This window comes from Oxyura jamaicensis, chromosome 1, assembly GCF_011077185.1.
Source record: "Oxyura jamaicensis isolate SHBP4307 breed ruddy duck chromosome 1, BPBGC_Ojam_1.0, whole genome shotgun sequence".
In the NCBI taxonomy this organism is placed as follows: domain Eukaryota; kingdom Metazoa; phylum Chordata; class Aves; order Anseriformes; family Anatidae; genus Oxyura; species Oxyura jamaicensis.
In genome coordinates, this window is record NC_048893.1 from 115,449,462 (window position 1) to 115,467,648 (window position 18,187).

An 18,187-nucleotide genomic window follows, 5' to 3' on the forward strand; every position below is an offset into this window, starting at 1 on the left:
GGTGGAGACATTTCTGTTCTAGAATATCGAGGCTATTTCTCAGAACAGTATTTTCAAGATTTTTTTCTTTCCAAGGGAAGCAGTAAGCAACTACTTAATACCTCTAAAGATCAGCTTCTAGCCATGCCATTTGTTCCAGGTTAGAGTAGCTCGATGCCAGGACACAGTAACGGTACTGTGTTTTACCAAAGCTTTTTCTACTTGCAACTTGATGAACCAGTGTCCATGATGCTCTAACCTCAGGTTATAATCGAGGCGCTGTATGAGAACTACTAGAGATAGAAATAATGTCAAGTTACTGTCTTAGAAGGCAAATATGTCTAACTGACAATTAATAGATCTTCCTCAATGAGAAGAAAAGTACTCAATTCATCTTCCCATCTTCTTAAAAGCAATTTGGTATTATTCTTAAGAAGTCATTCTACTAATTGTAGAACAAGTTTCATGTATTAGTAATGACTACAGAAGACTACTGTAAGCATTCTGGCTGTTTTTTTTTTTATTCGTCTGGTTGTTTGTTTTTTTTTTAACGTGGTGAGAAACCATAGTTTTCAGCCTTTCAGGAATGTCAACACCAAATGAACTGTGAAGAGTCACAGCCACCCTTTCTTAGATAGTCTTATGGGAATACAGGAAAAATGAGGTTATGCATACGACCCGGAATACCACTGCTCCTTTGTACACACTGAGAACATGCAATTACAGTAGGATCCACAAGTACCACAATAGAACCACATTTGCTGCAGATTTTATTACTGTTACTTTGAAGAAGAGTCTTCTATTTTTATCCCTGGCATTATAACCTTTCCTGCACAATTGTATGTGTATACATTTGTATAGCAAATTGATGTGCAGGGTGATGTTCATCTCACCTAATTAGCTGAGGCTACTTGAAAGTTTGGTGGCAGTAAGCAGCGTTTTCTAACGAAGTTTATGGAGTCTTCAATAGAAGTCAGTCAAGTTGTTTTTTTTTCCAGTTTACTAATATTTATACATTTTTCTAATTTTATATTTAGAAAGTCTGTCTGTAACTGCTAAAGACTATTTGAAATCTGAGCTTTAGACTGTATGACTGTAACAACTCAAGTTCTTTTTCGTCTATGCTGAGGCTAAAATGGGTGCATGTTCAATGATGAAAAGAGATTAAATGGAGGTTACAAAAACTAGAGGTTACATAGTATAACCGTAAACATTGAGTGCATTTACACTTCTATTGCGTGCCTTTATACCTTATTGTTTGTTGTATTTTTTTTTTCTCAAATGCTAGAAATTAGCTTGAATAGAACAGGATTTTTTTAGGGGCAGGTGTTCTCCAAAGATTGGTTATTTTTATTTTAGACAGTATCTTTTATGTGAATTTAAAACTCTTCTGACAGGTATTGTTACTCTTTGAACCAAGTGTCTGTTACAGCGTTTAGTCATTCACAAAAATGCCTATAGAATTATTCTGTCACTATTTTAAACAATAATATGCTCTCAGTCTATTGCCACTATGTGTGATGACATGGAAGGACATGGTAGTAGATAGACCACAAGATTAAAAAGTGTAACTGATTTTTGAGAGGTTATCAAGTCACTATCAGAACGTGCCATCAAATTTGTTAAGAATGTTCTTGGAAACTTTCTGTTGCAGCCATCCGTCGGTTGCATTACAGCCAGTGCAACCAATAGGCAGGAGAAACAAGAGCTAATGTTTAATGTTCTGGAACTTCCAGATATTCAAAGGATTGTTCAGATGCAAATGTTAAGGAAATAATAGCTTTTATTTCTCCCAAAGAATTCCACAAAATCAAATTCCCAGAGTAAATAATACTGTCAAATAAAAAGTCTAAAGCGTTTGGTGATTGGTGAAGTAATAATAGAACTTAGAGCATGCTTCTCATCGGTTGTGGTTTTGGCTCCGGTTTTTGTGGTTACGAGCACCTTCAAGCAATAGTACGAGACTCCAGGATATCTGAGCCTTTGAACTGAATCTTCTCACGTTTTCCTTAAAGTCGATACTGCAAATACATAAAATGGGCATTGAGCCTAGGAAGCAAGGTTTTGCTAGAAAATAATTTAAACTCTGAGTTTGACAAGAATAGAAATAGAAGGGAATTCTAATAAATTATATTCTGTCAACTGTATCCTGGAAAGTCAAGCACTTTCCTTTGGTCTTGAGAGTCTCTTAAGTTCATCAACCTTTAACTGATGTACAGAAAATCTAAAGAAACTCATCACAGTCCCTTTTTGGTCCATTTTTGAGTTCTTCCATGCCGTTGAGGCTTAGTTGTGCATCGCTCTGTGCTCTTACCAGCAGATTCCGGGTTCCTGTATTTCCTCAGGTTTCCTGCTGTGTCTCCAAGTGTGCAAGATGTGGTGCAGGCAGAGGAGTATAGAAGGTTCCTTTCAGCAAAGCATGCTTATTCACTGTCAAAGATGGAGCTGTTTTCTCTCTTCTTCAGCACACTAGCTCTGATGTACAGCAACTACAGTGAGGCAAACAATGTCTTACTCCTTGCTATCCAGCCACCACTTTTTTAAAGAAACATAAACCACGTTAATAAATCAGTTGCAAATAACTAGTCGGACACATTTAATGACAGAGGATTAAAAAGTCTTCTTATTGCTTATGACCCATGAATTGTGAGCAAGTGGAATACTGTAGTTCTTAACCATGGTATCCAAAGAACTGAGAAGATAATCTGAGGTTAAGACTTTTACTAAATCTGATGCAAGACTTTCTGGACTTGTAACTTACTCATCACAAGTCTTGTTTAGTAGTTTTTGTGTATTAAATTAAGATTCCATTTTTTTTTAAGGTTTTCAGAGAAGTAACTGAATTAACTTGGCTCCTTGTGTGGTTGGGAGGGGGTGTTTTATTATTATTATTTTTTATTATTATTTATTCTGAAAATACAATAGGTTACAAAAAAACTAAAGGATTATAAGAATTGTTCATATATAATAGGGTTGAATTTCAAGAAATACAGTAATTTTTTTAGAATTTCATATATATTGTCAGACTGTCTTAACTAGGATACTGGCAAGTGAGTAAGAATCAGACAAAATGCATTAAGAAGAAAGTACTGAATGTGTAGAATGCTGTATCCAGAGTTAAGAATTTATTTATGAGAGAACATTCTGCAGTTGACTGTCAAAAACTGCTATTTTTATAGGCTAACACTGATTAAGATACCATCTTTCCAGTTTCTTATACCATGGCGGAAAATCTGAAGACATGAGCTGTAGGTGTTTAGATAAGCCAGTGTTAGCATTCTAGTAATGCGAGCAAGTGGCAGCCTCCATCAATACCTGATTTTTAAAACAAGGTGTTCCACAAGGAATCTTATGGGCTGTTTTACTGTGATTTATGTTGTGTTTCTCTGTCCTTCCCAGCTATGAGTTGAACTCTCCTCATGGATTTCCACCTTCCACAATGCCTCTTGGTTTTCCCTTATGTCTCCATATCCCTCATTTCTCCTTTCACCCTTACCCATATAAAAATCATCCCATCTTCCAATGACCCAAAACAATCAATTGCTCTCAAAAGACAGCAAGTGCTATATCTGGTTTTGAGACAACCAGGCAAGCAGAGCAAACAAACAAACAAAAAAAAATCTGAGCTAACCATACAGCCTTTTATTCCTACCCTAGAGGACAAAGTAGTCAGGTCTTTCTTTGTCTTCCCTCCTTTATCCAGATGCTGATTTTAAAAAGAATTTTGAATGCATTGTTTCTTTCAAATTTCTGCCAGTTTGGGATGTGTATTTGAAATGGGCCAACAGTTCAAAAAGTGAAGAAAGGGAAGGTTGAAGTAAAAATGGTGAGGACAGGCAGTTGGGCAAATAACCCAAGTGACTTTATAAGACATCGCTGGAAGCCAGACTAAGTAAAACCAAGCCAAACTTAATAAATACCCAAGAGAGGTTTTAAGCTCCCTTCAGTTAAACCATTTCTTATGAATAATTACATATGGGCACTGTTGATATTCATGAAGTTTGTTCAGTGTGTTTTCCTGTAAGACTCTGGCTTTTTTAAGTTCCTACTCCAGTTATACAAGATGAGGTAAAAGTTTCCTTTTCCAAAGTTCAGTTTGCTATGAGTCTTTGCTCTATCGATTTTTAATTATTTTTTCCTCTCCTATTTATTGCCCCATAGGAGCAGTCTCACAGGTGCTCGACAGCCTGGAGGAAATTCATGCACTTACAGATTGCAGTGAAAAAGACTTAGATTTTCTTCACAGTGTTTTCCAGGATCAGCATCTTCACACGCTACTAGATGTAAGTTTTATGAGATAACCAGTTTGAATACGTTTTTGTATCTGTTGTTCATTAGCCAGAATTTGGTTTTATTCTGCTTATATTCTCTTTTGTTGCTTCATAGCAAATGTTAATTTATTTAAATGTGGAATGTAACAAACAACTAGCACTTGACAAAAGAAGTAAATTTTCATACTATACATACGGAATATTTTAGAAAAATTAGAGTTAATTTAATCATACGTAAAAGATTCATGCTTTGGTTTGAATAATTTAAAATTTAAAATAATAAGCTTTTTATGTGATAAGTGCTGGATTTTATTTTTTATTTTAAATCCAAAACGTAATTTTATAACTGTGCATACTGACTTCTTTTTATTATTATTTTTAAGTAATAATCTTAAGCAAATTCTATGGATATTCTTGAAAATATGAAAAATATGACATTTTTTCTCTGTGAAACACCTGAGCGTGCCAGTTTCTGTCCTATACTTAAACAAAGTAAGTGATAGCCGCAGTCATCTAAATCAACATTAGCCTGTGGTTCATGAGAGCCATCAATACATAAGACAACAGCTGATGTTCCACAAAAAAGCATGCAAAAATCACAGAGTTGAAAGATACAGATGCCTCGTGATACGGCACAGTCAATATCTGGTTTCCATTTCTTCACTAGCTATCTTGAAACATAGTTTGCTGTCTGACTACATGTCCAGATGAACTGTGATGTCAGATGGTTCATAGATTTTTCTTCCACGAAAATTGAAGTGCTCCATTTTGCAAAATTAATTTTGAAAACCAAGTAGTGTGGTGTTTGAAAAATGCTCGCATGTGACTTAAAGACTTCTGTGACTTTAGAACTTCCTGTTTTCAAAGTTGCCTCCTAGCTTGTCACATGCAAAAATCCCATTTATATTTCTCAATGGCTTTTAACCAAGCAGGCCTAACAGGCAGATACATTGTGCTTCCTCCAAAATTGTGTGAATTTGGGAAAACACACATTCAACTTTGAGGTAGAAGTGTTTGCTAAACTTCAGCTCTTGATCACAACAGGGATCTTCAGCATCACTGCAAACTTGCAGTTCATCCCTCATATTTAGTTCCAAAACCTTCTTGGAAGGACAAATTCAGATGCAAATCATGTTTCATTGGGTTGAGATAAGGCTAATTTAATTAAAGGGAAAAGAAAAAGAGAAAAATAAAAATAAAAAAAAGCCACACAGAAGCCCAGAGGGAAGAAACAAAAATATTCCCTGCTTCCCATCAATGAGCAATGTTCAGCCACATCCCAGGAAGCAGCACTTCAATATGTGTAGCAGCTGTTTGGGAGGACAGACATCATCACAAGAGCCCCCCCTCTTCTTCCCATTTCCCACTTTTTATTGCTGAGTGTGGCACCACATGGTATGGAATATCCCTTTGGTCGGTTTAGGGCAGCTGCCCTGGTGATGTCCCCTCCCCACGTCTTGCCCACCACCAGCCTGCTGGTTCGTGTGTGTGTGTGGAGGGAGTATTGATGCTGTGCCAGCACTGCTCAGCAATAGACAAAACATTGGGGTGACACCAGCGCTGTTCTAGCTGCTAGTGCAGAGCACAGCACTATATGGGCTGCTGCAGGAAAAGTTAACTCCATCCCAGCCAGACCCAGTACAATCAGCTGAAAAACTTTCCCAGATTTGATTCCAGGGTATATGGATATTTCATGTTGAAGACAGATGACTTGCTTTCAGGCAAGACTATGCTTTTTCCTAAAGCAACTTACACATTACACAAAGAAAATACTCAGATGAAGGAAACAAATCCACAGAGGCCTAGGCTGTGTCTCTGTTAGCATACTACAACACAACACAGCAAGTCTGTAGAGCAAAAAAAAATGACACTGGGGACCCAATGACAACTATTCTTTCTGTATTTTGAGGGCTTTCCTTTTAGACTAGTTACACTGCAGTTCTGTGGACTGAATAACCACTAGTGGGTGAACAGCATCTTCTATTTTAGTGTTATTTGAAAGTAAGAATGCTCTGGTAACACTCTACTGTGAAAACCAAAGAATGGTAGGTGGGCATAATCCCTGGAAGTGTTCAAGGCCAGGTTGGATGGGGCCTTGGGCAACTCAATCTAGGAGGTGGCATCCCTGCCCATGGCAGAGGGGTTGGAACCAGACGATTTTTAAGGTCTATTCCAACCCAAACCATTCTGTGATTGATCCTATGGTTATTATCTCATCATATAACTTTGTGGGATTTTGTAAACTAGATGGCTCTAGTTGAAGTATTTTGCTGCATGAAAGGTCTTTTAGGCATTAAGTCATGCTTCTGCAATGTTTTTACTTTTTTCTGTTCTTTCCGGTAGCAGTCAGTTCATAGTATTTCAGTAATGATAATATTTCTGTAATGGTCTGCTGTAGCCTATTAAACCGGAGAAAACTGCAGTGAATTTGTCACATTGCCATTCTTTTTAAGTCATGGTCATTGTCTTAGAGAGGGATACTTCTAAATGCACTCTATGATAACATATTTGTGAGAAGAAAACACTATCAAAAAACATTGTTTTATTGTGCTATGTGTAAGGGCGATGATTGAATCTTCCCAAAGATATTATGAAGAGAAAAATGCAAAATAAAATTCTAGAAGATTCCAGTGTTATAAAATACACATATGAAAGAACTGAGGCCAGTTAAAGGCTGTTATTTGAAAGGGTAGGTTCTACATTTCAGAAACTTGAATGAGGGACCTTTTTTGTTTATGCATTAATATAATGCTAGTTTCTCTCAGAACTTTGAAGAGCTCCTGAGCTGTACTTCAGTGAAGTTCTGTTGGGGAAACTGTTTATTCCTCTGCAGTATTTGGGGTTAATGAAGTCACCAGAACAAGTCACCTACAGAATATTACATTCCACTAAGTAGGAATTTTGTAATCTGTCATTAAGTTGTCACTTTGCATTAAAAACTGCTGTTCCTCTTTCTTGGCCTTTTTCCACAGTTAAATTTGTTCTCACGTTCTTACTCTTTCTCAAGAGTTATCCTTATTTTTAGATTAGGCACATGATGATAGATCATTCCTGCTGCTGAAATACCTTCTTTTGCTTCTGAACTAACTTATTTTCTGAGAGGAAATAAAAGGATAGTCTCTGTGTTAAGAGTGCAAACTTGCTGTGTTTTTTTTTCAGATTGTATAGATCACAAAATAGATTGTGTCTTCTGAACAGGCACCTCTGAGGGCCACAGAAAGCACGGTTCTTAGCATCCCATTGATAGTTCTTAATTGATTCATTTCTGTATGTCTACTTAGATAACTATCTTAAGTCTCTTTCCACTTGTGTGATAAAGCCGTTCAAAACAAGGGGGAAAAGGTGGCAACTGCCTATAAAGTGATTTATATTCGCTCTAGACCCAATCCTGCAATATACCAGCATGTACTCGTGTGAGCTTATTGAATAGTTTCAATTTTACAGAAACTATTGGGAGGGGGTTGTTTGTTTGTTTTACTGTACAGCAGTTAAAGAATTCAATATTAAAATCTCAATTATGTTTACTGAGGAGAGTAAAAAAAAAAAAGACCCTTAGCATATGGAAATATTCATTATGTGTATATGTATATATTGTTTAATAATAGATATTTATAATGTGAAAGAGCAACTTTGGGTTGGACAAGTATTTTTTCTCACTTCTTTTAGAAATGTGGTGATCATAATTCCAGTGAATACTGTAGGACATTCCTATTTGGGACTTAGAAATTTCTGGGTTTATGGCTATATAAAACTTTATAGTTTCATTCTGGATTCTGGTGTCCAGTTTAGATCATAAAGAATGTAATGAAGTAAAGTAAAGGATATAAATAACTTTATGGAAAAAGGGAGTTAAATTTAAGTAGTGAAACAGCCTTTTATTACCACTGACAGATTTTTAGAAATGACTTGATTAAGATTTTTTAATTGACTTTCATGAAAAAAGATCCTGGGAGGCATTGCTGTCTTTTGTCAGCAGTACTGATCAAGAAGTTGGAAATAAATGTGAGATTACTAATTTTGGAGACATTAGTATTTGGCTGTTTTCTGTATCATAACAAAAGATTTTACTTCAACAATTATCTGTTATGAAAAGTATTCTGGGCTTCAAAGGCTGTGCCTAATGGGGAAGATCTTAACAATTGTGTTTGATCTCTATCAATATATCAAAGGAAGCCAGGTTTGCTAAAAAGTAAAACTAGAAGCTGCTATTTTACACAGCTGCCTACATAGAAGGAGACAAGAGAAAACTTTCTCCTGTTGAGTCAAGTAGTTTGGTCACCTCTCCAGGGACGGTTTCTGCGGGTGATTCTGAATGCAGATTTCGTTCGATTTACAAGTGAGATTTTTGCTCAGCAGGAGAACAATATCAGCTTTTGTGTGACTGGGGCCTCTCTGTGCTGCTAGCTTTGTCCGTGTCTGTCCTCGGTCAGATAGCGTGCTCTAGGCTGATATCTTTTGGCCGTTAACTTAAGAAGTTTGTTGCATTATTTTCGTAGACAGATTATTTGAGGTAAGTGTTGCTATTTCTGTAAATGTGTCTGAAATAGAAACAGGATGAGTTTTGAAGAAATTTTATTTTACCTTTTGCTGGTGTAATACATTCCATGTGTATAGTTTTACCTGAATGTGATGAAATATTTTTTGGAGTAGCTATCTGAAACATATCTTTATGTTTAGCTACTTCTTCCCTTTAGAGTTTAACTTGTATTCAAAGTGCATATATTTATTAAAGCGTACTGATTTTTCAAGAGAATCTCACTTTTATGTCTGTTTTCCTTGGCTGCTAATGGTAATGCTTAAAAGGAACATGCGTACATGCACACTTCAGAGTTCCCTTAATACTTCTTTTGAACTCCATCATCCAAACAGATTCGGTCCTTAAGTCCAGACTTTTAAGGAAACATATTTTCTCTTTTGCTAAAAAGAATGTTATTGGGTCCTCAGTTTAGCATCTTACATGGTTGGCTAAAACTTTCAACTGGATTTATTTTGTTTTGCTCTGTTTACCCTCCCAATGTTGGACGTTGGCAGGACATTTGTATGTCTTTTATTATAGTATCAGCCATTCAGCACTATCCAGCCATGACTGACATTTTAGTTCTCCATTTGAAAATGTTCAAAACTTTTCATCCATTTATCCCTGCTTTGCTCTTTTCTGAGCAAATTTGACAAATCTGTTGTACACTTTGATAAAAGCAAATCAAGAGACATTTTTATTTCTATTTTAACAAAGCTTTCATTTCCCTTTTCCTTTCATTTCTTTTAAACCATTAATAGACTGGTAGAATATCTGTATGTGATACAGAAAAGAAAACAAACCCAGCAGTTCAGTATAAAAAGCTTAAATATTTTTATTAATTGTCTCATTTTTCCTTATTTTTATTTGCATAAGTATGATTTCCTACATGTAGCACATAGTGTGGTTCAAGTGTTTTTGACCAACATTTGTGCTTACCTTCTTGAATACTGATTATAATAAAACTAGTAAGTGGAACATGTTTCAGTGAAACATGAATGCCTTTATTTCCCAAATATAAATCAGAAAATGTATGTGTGCTAGATGTCCTGCCAAATTCCCTCAGAGCATGTTATGCTTAGACAAAATAAATCTTTCTCATTTTAAGTCACCTTGTTTTCCTATGTTTAATTATCCTTTAATTGATATGTTTGTAAGACAAAAGCAAATGGAAAATAATTGTTTTTTCAAAAATGGAAAGAAAGTAACTATGTTGGCAGGACAGCACCTTGCTATTTGGGGAACCAAATCTGGCTTTTATCCCAGACCAGCAGAGGCAGCATGCTCTGCCCCAGAGAGTGGGAGGGACTGTCTCCCACTGCAATGGAAACTCCTGTCCCAAGTAGTATACAAGGAACAGTGACCAAGCCTTAGGGAGAACTGTTGGAAGAATTATTTCAGCAGGTGGACTGGATCATCCTCATCACCAGCACAGTATGCTTTTTCTCTAAAAGGTAACTTGTCTGGAAGGCCATATCTCATATCTGGGGAAGGAAAAAAATAAAAAGCAAAGTCTATTCTAGAATTTCTTCTGCATTGTTTCATAATCATTCTCTAAAATACCTTTCAGTTTCAACTTCTTTCATGTGCTTGAATTTTATTTTCTCTGTTCCCAGGATATGTAGATCACTCTGCTAGTCAGCATCATCTCATTGTTTTCTTGCTCTTCTTGTTTCTCTGTCTTACAAATTTATATAGAGAATTTGTCTTATATTTAGTGTTCAGAGCAGAAACCATTCTTCTTCTGTGTTTTGTTAATATATAATATTGATGTGTGATGGGATCTCTGAAACACAAGACTGATAATGCAAATAAGAAACAAAACATTTATGTTGATTAAGGTTCATTTTTGAAAAAATGTATGTATCCATCACTTAATGACAATGCAAAATGCTGGGTTGGATTGCATGGCACTGCAACAGTTGTTTTGTTGCAGTTAGCCTGTTTGCTTTCTTATCAATGTTCTGTCATTTCTTGAACATTTTTAAGCGTAGTACTGATGTGTTGAATCATCAAGTGAAGTACAGCTTAATAAAAAGCATACTTTAAATGAGGATAACACTGTTTAGCCCATTCCTCTTGACTGAATATCAACTCTCCTGTGTCAATAGTTTGTCATTCTGTCTGTGCACATCAACATCATGTTATTCCAAAAGCATAAATCCATAATCATTTTTAGTACATAGAATCTAAAAATTCCTTTGCATACCGTGTATTCTTATGGTGTTGGGCCCTGATCTCTCAAAGAACACTAAAGCACATTCCTCACACTTGTGGAACGTTTAATTAACTTCACTAATATTGTTTTAAGATGTAGAGGATCATTTTCATGGTTGACTTTCCACATTTTCTTTAATTCTTTTTATGTTGAGTGTAGTTCAAATTAGTTTCAAATTCTTTTTAACCATAAATGGTATCTTTTTTTTTTCTTTTTTTTTTTTTTCCCTGTTAAAAGTTCTTATTCTTGGATGATCTTACTTCTCCAAGAGCTTGGGACTTATTCTGACAATTCACAAAAATAAGGAATGTGTTGAGTTGGAAGGGATGCTACAGTGCCTGGGATATGGTCCACAAACGTTCAATAATGCTTCTGGTTTGTTGGTGCTGGGAGTGTTCCTCAGACTGGTATTTCTGTCTGCACTTAGACTACATTAGGTACCCAAAGGCAGTACAGTAACATCCTAGTAAAATATGCTTCTGTCTTTGAAGTCAGTCAGGCCTCGCTGCATCCTGCTTCAGTAATTCAAGTAGTTGTCTGGTGCACATTGACTGTTCTCTGTACTAATGAGCTCGCTGCAGTATATTTTTATTCTCAGTATGTCATTACAAAAGACTTACATGGGTAGGGAGAAACAAAAATGGCTGGAACCCCGACATTAACACCTCCCAGTGCAAGATAACATTCGGTGTCACGTAGCAGGTGAGAAACCATGTTCTTTGTAGACCCTGAATGTAGCCTTATCTAGTTGTATTTGGGTTCTTTTTCTCCCTGGAATGAGGTTGATGGTCATTGATGTCCTCTCTTCAAGACGGTGTTCTAAACCTCAAGGGTTAGTTCAGCTGTCAGAATTGGGATTGAAGCCTATTTAGGCTTGACCTGAGTCTATAGTTAATGCTGTAGATCACTTGTCTGTATTGGAAGGTGGGGGCATGATGGGGACAAAGGTTATTCTGTAGAAAATATCAAGGTGTGATCGAGGTAACAAGTCTTTTTATAGCCCTTCTTGCGTTGAGGGATTAGTTTTCCATGATTCTTATGTTTACTTTTATCAGCTGTTGGTGTCCTCATAAATTTTCTAAAATCTTCTGGTTTTGTTGCTCTCCACTGAAATCTTCTACATTGTTTGATATCCACCTGAAAGTGTAATGCTCAAAACCAAATAATAGTGGAGGAGGATCATCATATGATACTTCTTTAAACTACATAATTATCACCCATGTCTTTCACATCACTACTGCTGGCATTTTCATTGTGTTGATTTTCAGATATGCTATGCTAGTTCATTGGTACTAACTGAAAGCAGAAATGTTGCGTTGTCCTAGGATCGTTTCTTTCAATCTTTCCAAAAGAAGTTAAAAGGTTTACAATGTCAACAAAGAAAAATCTGGGTCATGATTCAGGAACATAGTTGAGACAAAAAACAAAACAAAATAAAAAACTAGAGGGACTTATGGCAGGGAGTTCCTGAAAGAAAGAAAAAGAAAAAAAAAAAAAAAAGGCACATGGAAGATACCTTGTAGTCTAGAGAGGAGGAATTAAAAGTACACTGGATGTCTGCACGGAGCTCATGAGGAGCTGGGAATATATCTTAGCCTACTTAAATCTAAAAAATTTTTGTCACTATGGTTTTAAAGTGTTACATGTATTTATATAAGATTATTCAATCCCTGTCTTTGTTTAACACCCTTTCCAATTTGAAAGAATGTATGTTGGCCTACATATATGACATAAGGTATGGAATTTTACAACCTCTTCCTCGTCAGCAAGCTATGTGCATGTATTGTCTGTCATATCTTTTTACATCTGCTGTCACTTCTTGATAACTACTGCTTCCACAGTCAATGGAATTTTTGTGATAGTCACTAATGTGAGTTTGTTTTAAAATACAAGACAAATTGCTAGGCTGGAGTCCTACTTCATTGTATCAGTGTATTAATCTTCATGATAAAACATACTGTGAAATTTAGTGCTGTTAGCTATGGGAGTCTGGATCCCTTGTACATGAAAAAGGTGGGGTAGTCAGTGGAAAAAGGAGGCACTTCAGATTTTGGGGGCACCTGAAATTAAATAGAAGGAAATAATGATTTCTAAGATTTTGAAGGGTAACATAATTAGTATCAGTGCTTCTGTGACACAAGTAAAAAAAAAAAAAATCACAGTGAATGTAAAGCAAATCAACAGGAAGAAATTGAAAGGATGGAAAAACACACACACACTGCAGTTTATATTGTAAAAGTATAGTCCTTTCCTCACTCTTTTAGCTCTGAATTTATGTAGTAAGTGAATAGCCCGTACTGGTTTCTGTTGAAAAGGAGTAAGTTCTCTGGAAGAGCTACTTTTTCTTTTTATTTATTTGTAACTAATGTATGCTGAAGGTAAAAATGTATCCTCTTGCACAGGAATAGATCTTACAAGTCAAGTATTACTGGACATCTTGACACCTGACCATGTGGTCTGAGCCAGTATAAGCATAAGCATGTCTTTGAATCTGCTATCATCTCTATCAGTTAAAAAATAAAACTAAATCAAATCATTTTTAGAAAAAATGTGAAAATCTTTGGTGTTCTGCAAAGACTGTAAAGAGCAATGCACCACATGGTAAACGTGTTTGCTGTATCATTTCAAAAGCTAAAATTGCTTGTCAAAACACTAGCAGTATAAGAATTACAGGTTAAAAAATGGTTACACCCACATACATAAGCACAGTGGATTTAGTGTATGGAACTGCACTGATTTGTATAGGCTCAGTTTCAGGTCAAACCTTGTGTGATTTCTCCACAGTTCATGACTACCTGCAGTTTTGCTAGAGGATTGTAACCTCTTGACAGAATTTAAACTTGAATACTTTTCACTTTTTAAAGTTTTGATCAAAAGTTTTAGCTACAGCAGATACCCCATTTAACTTACAGAGCAGAGTGGAAAACCTTTTTAATGTTCTGTACCCTAACCTTCTAGTTCCCCTATTGTTTCCAAGCATACAAAATATGTGAATGCTAGATTGAGATGATAAAATATTGAGTGATAATATATGTAATGCCACTTGGTATCCTTGCCTCTTGCCAACACTGGCGAAGGCTATATGCTTCTCTTCCAAGTGTTGTGTAATCAAGTCACTACCAGGAGACAGACTCTTTGAATGTAATGAGGATTTCTTACTGGGTTCCTTTTTACACCATGGGTTACTACAAAGGCAGTGGATATACAGGCCTTTGGCTGTGCACTTCATAGGGGCTAAACGATGTGTTTTCCCTCTGAAAGGAAGCCTACAAACATTTCAGGGTTCCACCTTAAGACGGGTACCATATCTGTCACCATCTGTCTTTATATTTATCCTCAACAGAATGAATCCTGCTTATTTGGCCTTTCCCAAGATGCTGTTCTGGCAGCTCAGCAGGACCACATCTGACAGGCAGTTCCCATGTCTAGCAAGCTGAAGGGTTAAGGAATTTTATTCTAGCAGTTCTTGAAATAGGCTGGGTTAATAGGTTTCCTTCTCCAAACAGTGAGGCATTAAGCACTAAGAAATATGTAGTATCCTCTGCATGTTTCAGAAATATCATCATTAACAAGCTATAAACATTTATTGTTTTCCAATTGGCATTTAGCTTCATTACTGTCAAGTTTGCATGGTCAGAATTTCAGTTTTTGTGTATGTTATATAATGAAATTTGTCATTTTTACTCTGTAAAGGACAGTGTTTGCCAATTGTCTGCAGTGGGAATTGAAATAATATGCAGAGAGACATGTTTTGCCCAGTTCAGTTGTGTCCTCTCCCATCTCCTCCCCTCAAAAGTTAAGTTCTTGATTTAAAATAAAACAGGTGAAGAAGTCCAAATGTGGAGTGATCCCTTAGAGTAGAAGTTGAAATTGCATGTGGCTGATTGAGTTTACATGGCACCATTTTCTCTTACCCGTTGTTGTAGTTTACCTATATAAGAAAATCTGCTTTTATGTTAATATTGACACAGGTAGCAGCAATTGGAGCTCTGTTCTAGAAGTAGCATTGTGTAAAAGATAATTTGTGTTGCGTGAATGTGAGTATGTAGAAAGAAATTTAATATTTCCAATTGGCATGATTTCCATCCGTGTTAGTGGAAGCGTGAGTGCCTGAAATTCCAAGCTGCAATGAGAGCACCTGTCAGGCCTGTGGCATGACATGTGCAGAAGCCAACCTTTCTGTCTGGACAAAATTCATGGACTGCTTCAAACTGGCTTGTTCTGTGGATGCTGTTAGGAAACCTTCATCTCAGCCAGTACTCTGCTTTGTGAAACCCTCTGTTCAAGTAGCTTTGGTCACTGTTTTACAGCACTGCACTTCACTGTGTAAGGAGTTTGAATACAAAGGTTGATTGTGCTCCTGTTCTACAGTAAGTGTATCACGGCGATAGAAGTTCAAAGCTATGTGGGGCTGTAACTTGTAATGCTCTAGCAGTCACAAAGTAGCCTTAAACGTGCTTTGGACATTCATGGGGCTGTAACATGTGCTGAAGAACTGTGCTGGTAAATGAATGTTACATCACTGATGTTAGGTCACAGTGAACTTCAGGCACAGTCCGTAACAGTGGAAAACGAGGAACAAACTGCCTTCAAACAGAAGTGAAAGCTAAAGCCCTGCAAACTATGACCTTGTTATTTAGTGTGTTTACCAGTGAGATTTGTTACCTTCCAGGAAATGTTTCTGTGAGGGTCTAGTATCACAAGGAAACAGACTTCCGTTGGGAGCTTATGACATTTTGCATGGAAAAGGTGATGCTGAAACAGAACTAGAAGAGGAAAGAATAAAGTGATCTATCCATTATGCAATTGGGATTTGACATATTAGCATTTACTGGATATTACTGCTTGCTTCATTCAGTAGGTCACAGATTTCTTTCAAACTTGCAGCCCATGAAATCTCTGGGGTAAACAGAATGCCACTACAGGGATCTCCAGAAGGTAGCAAAGAGCAGCAAAGGTGCTTGTTAGTGAACCTTGCTGTACAAGGGGCAGCACCTCCACCAGAGAATTCTTGGATAGTACATAAAACTAAAAATGATGGAAAAGATTACTTTAATATCACCGTATTGCATGACTACCTTGTTCAGAAAGGAAACATCAAATATGCAAGGACATTCGAATAATTACTGTTAGTTTTTTTCAGTTCGGGGATTTAATATTAAAGGTTGGCAGCCCAGTCTTTGTCCATCTGAATTATAACTAATTCCTCACAAAATGTGTATTAATTGAAAGGTCATGTTTTTAATGCTCTAGCACTTCAGTAGCTTTTGTTTTAACAAAACTTTCTCCTTTGCATCACAGAAACTTCCAGATTCTGGATTGATTAAATACTTACTCATTTCACTGTGTGGTCTAACTTTGTATTCAAGATTATATTGGATAGTGAGGCTAAATTTCTGCTACTTGTGATATATCTAAAATTCTGCATGTGACATTAAATAGGGATTATGTTTGGACAGTATTCTGACTGCTGTTACAGGAAAGGGTTAAAATGGAATTTCTCCATGTCTGAAAAAATAGTCAGTAGAGAAAAGTTTGTTGTTTTGTCTCGCCTGCCTGATTGTGGATTAGGCTTCTGCGCTGTCTGCTTTTAAGCATCAGAAGAAACGAACTCCCTTTCTACAGACAAAAGACAAAATGGCTCAACTCCTACGAAGAAAGCTGGTGAACTGATAGTGTCACTGCTTGACTGGTTGTGGGTATGCATAGCATTTGTGTTATAGTATGCAAAGCTTAAAGTAAACTTGTCTCTTTAACAAGCAGTTCTGTTCTGTTAATTAACTATAATGTCAATTTCTGTTTTTATATCAAGATTCATTAATATATCATTTGTGATTGTTAAGCTCTTCTAGAGCAAGCTCTTAATATTGATAATTTTCTGGGTAGCAAATGCAGAAAACTTGTGTTGAGGAGTGAGACTGAGATGCCAAGTATTCAAAAGCCTAGAAATTCCAAAGGTTACATTTTCTGTGACATTTTACAACAATTATGTTGTTCGTTTTCTGTTTAATGCCATACAATATGTTTTGTAAAAGAGTACTGAATACTTAACATTTAGCAAGTAATAAAGTACTGTCCTTTGAAGATACCTGTAGAACTCTGGGTAGTGTTTAGTTAGACTCATGGAGAAATGTTAGTAGGGACCTTGGGAGACCAGGGTTGTCCTGTCCAGTCTCCTGCCTTCAGCAAGACTAATCTTGTTGTAAGGTCAGGTCATTCAAGGCCTTTTGCAGCTGAATTTTGAGTATTTCCAAGGATGAGAAGTTCCCCAGCTTCCCTGGGCAACTTGTCCTGGTATTTCACCACCTCACTGTGAAAGAAGTTTCTCTAATATCCTAAAAATAATTAGTTTTATCTTCTGTCTTATATTTCAAAGAAGTGGTCTAACATAAATAGGTCACAGAGGTGACCATCTTTATGTTGTTTGAAATAGGTTTTTTTACAGTGCCTGTTTATTCTTAAGTGTACATTTATTCCTTTAAAACACGCACACTGTTAGGTTTGTATGAAAGAGATCCTATACCATCTGTCTCCAGTTTGAAATTGAAGACAGCTTATGTGTTTTGTATCATATGATTCTTTCTAAATACTACTAATAAAAATAATAACCTGGGAGCTTTGTGATTGCCTATTTAAATAAATTGTCATTCTTCTGTCCAACAGAAAATCCTGATAGAATAAGGGTAGACTTTATTGTGAACGCTTTTTCTTGGAATAGTTTATTTGTCTCTATTTCAAAGACTTAGGCTTTTGTAAATTTCTGCCTTCGGTAGCATTTTCCCATATTTTGAGCTTTATTTGAGCTACTTCTTGTGTGTGATGTTTGATTTATTGAGAGAAGTGGAATACGCAGTTTAATTCAATTTTATAGTGGAATGTATGATCTACAGTATTTATTCAAGATTCATAGGATCACCTCTGGTAGAATATAGTTTCTGTAAATCTGCTGGAAAAGCATGGGAGGTTTGCAGAATCCCTTAACCTCTTGAACTTTCCCATGTCATCCTATAAACTCTGGATGTATGGCACTTTTCAAATCAGGAAATGTTTAAAAATGAAAAGCCAAAACCCCAAGCTGCTAGATTTTGTATATAAAACATCTGTGGGATAGTTTCAACTGTCATCTTCATCATGGTAACATAAGCTGGATATTGTTCATCATTACTTTATATAAAGTAGCATATGATTTCAATAGTTTGTTTT

The 18,187-nt window shown here is 36.3% G+C and overlaps 1 protein-coding gene across 13 annotated transcripts in view; it reads left to right on the plus strand.

Annotated features, from left to right (window-relative positions):
• The window catches only part of CASK (calcium/calmodulin dependent serine protein kinase), a 214,611-nt gene that overhangs the window by 153,631 nt on the left and 42,793 nt on the right, over positions 1-18,187 (plus strand). For 12 of the 13 annotated variants that reach the window (XM_035315990.1, XM_035315991.1, XM_035315993.1 and 9 more), the window contains one exon: positions 4,141-4,262. In XM_035315990.1, the coding sequence (XP_035171881.1) occupies positions 4,141-4,262 (122 nt within the window). Of the gene's footprint in view, positions 1-4,140; positions 4,263-10,166; positions 10,221-18,187 lie in introns of those variants that run through there. The other variant, XM_035316003.1, reaches the window with a different exon arrangement.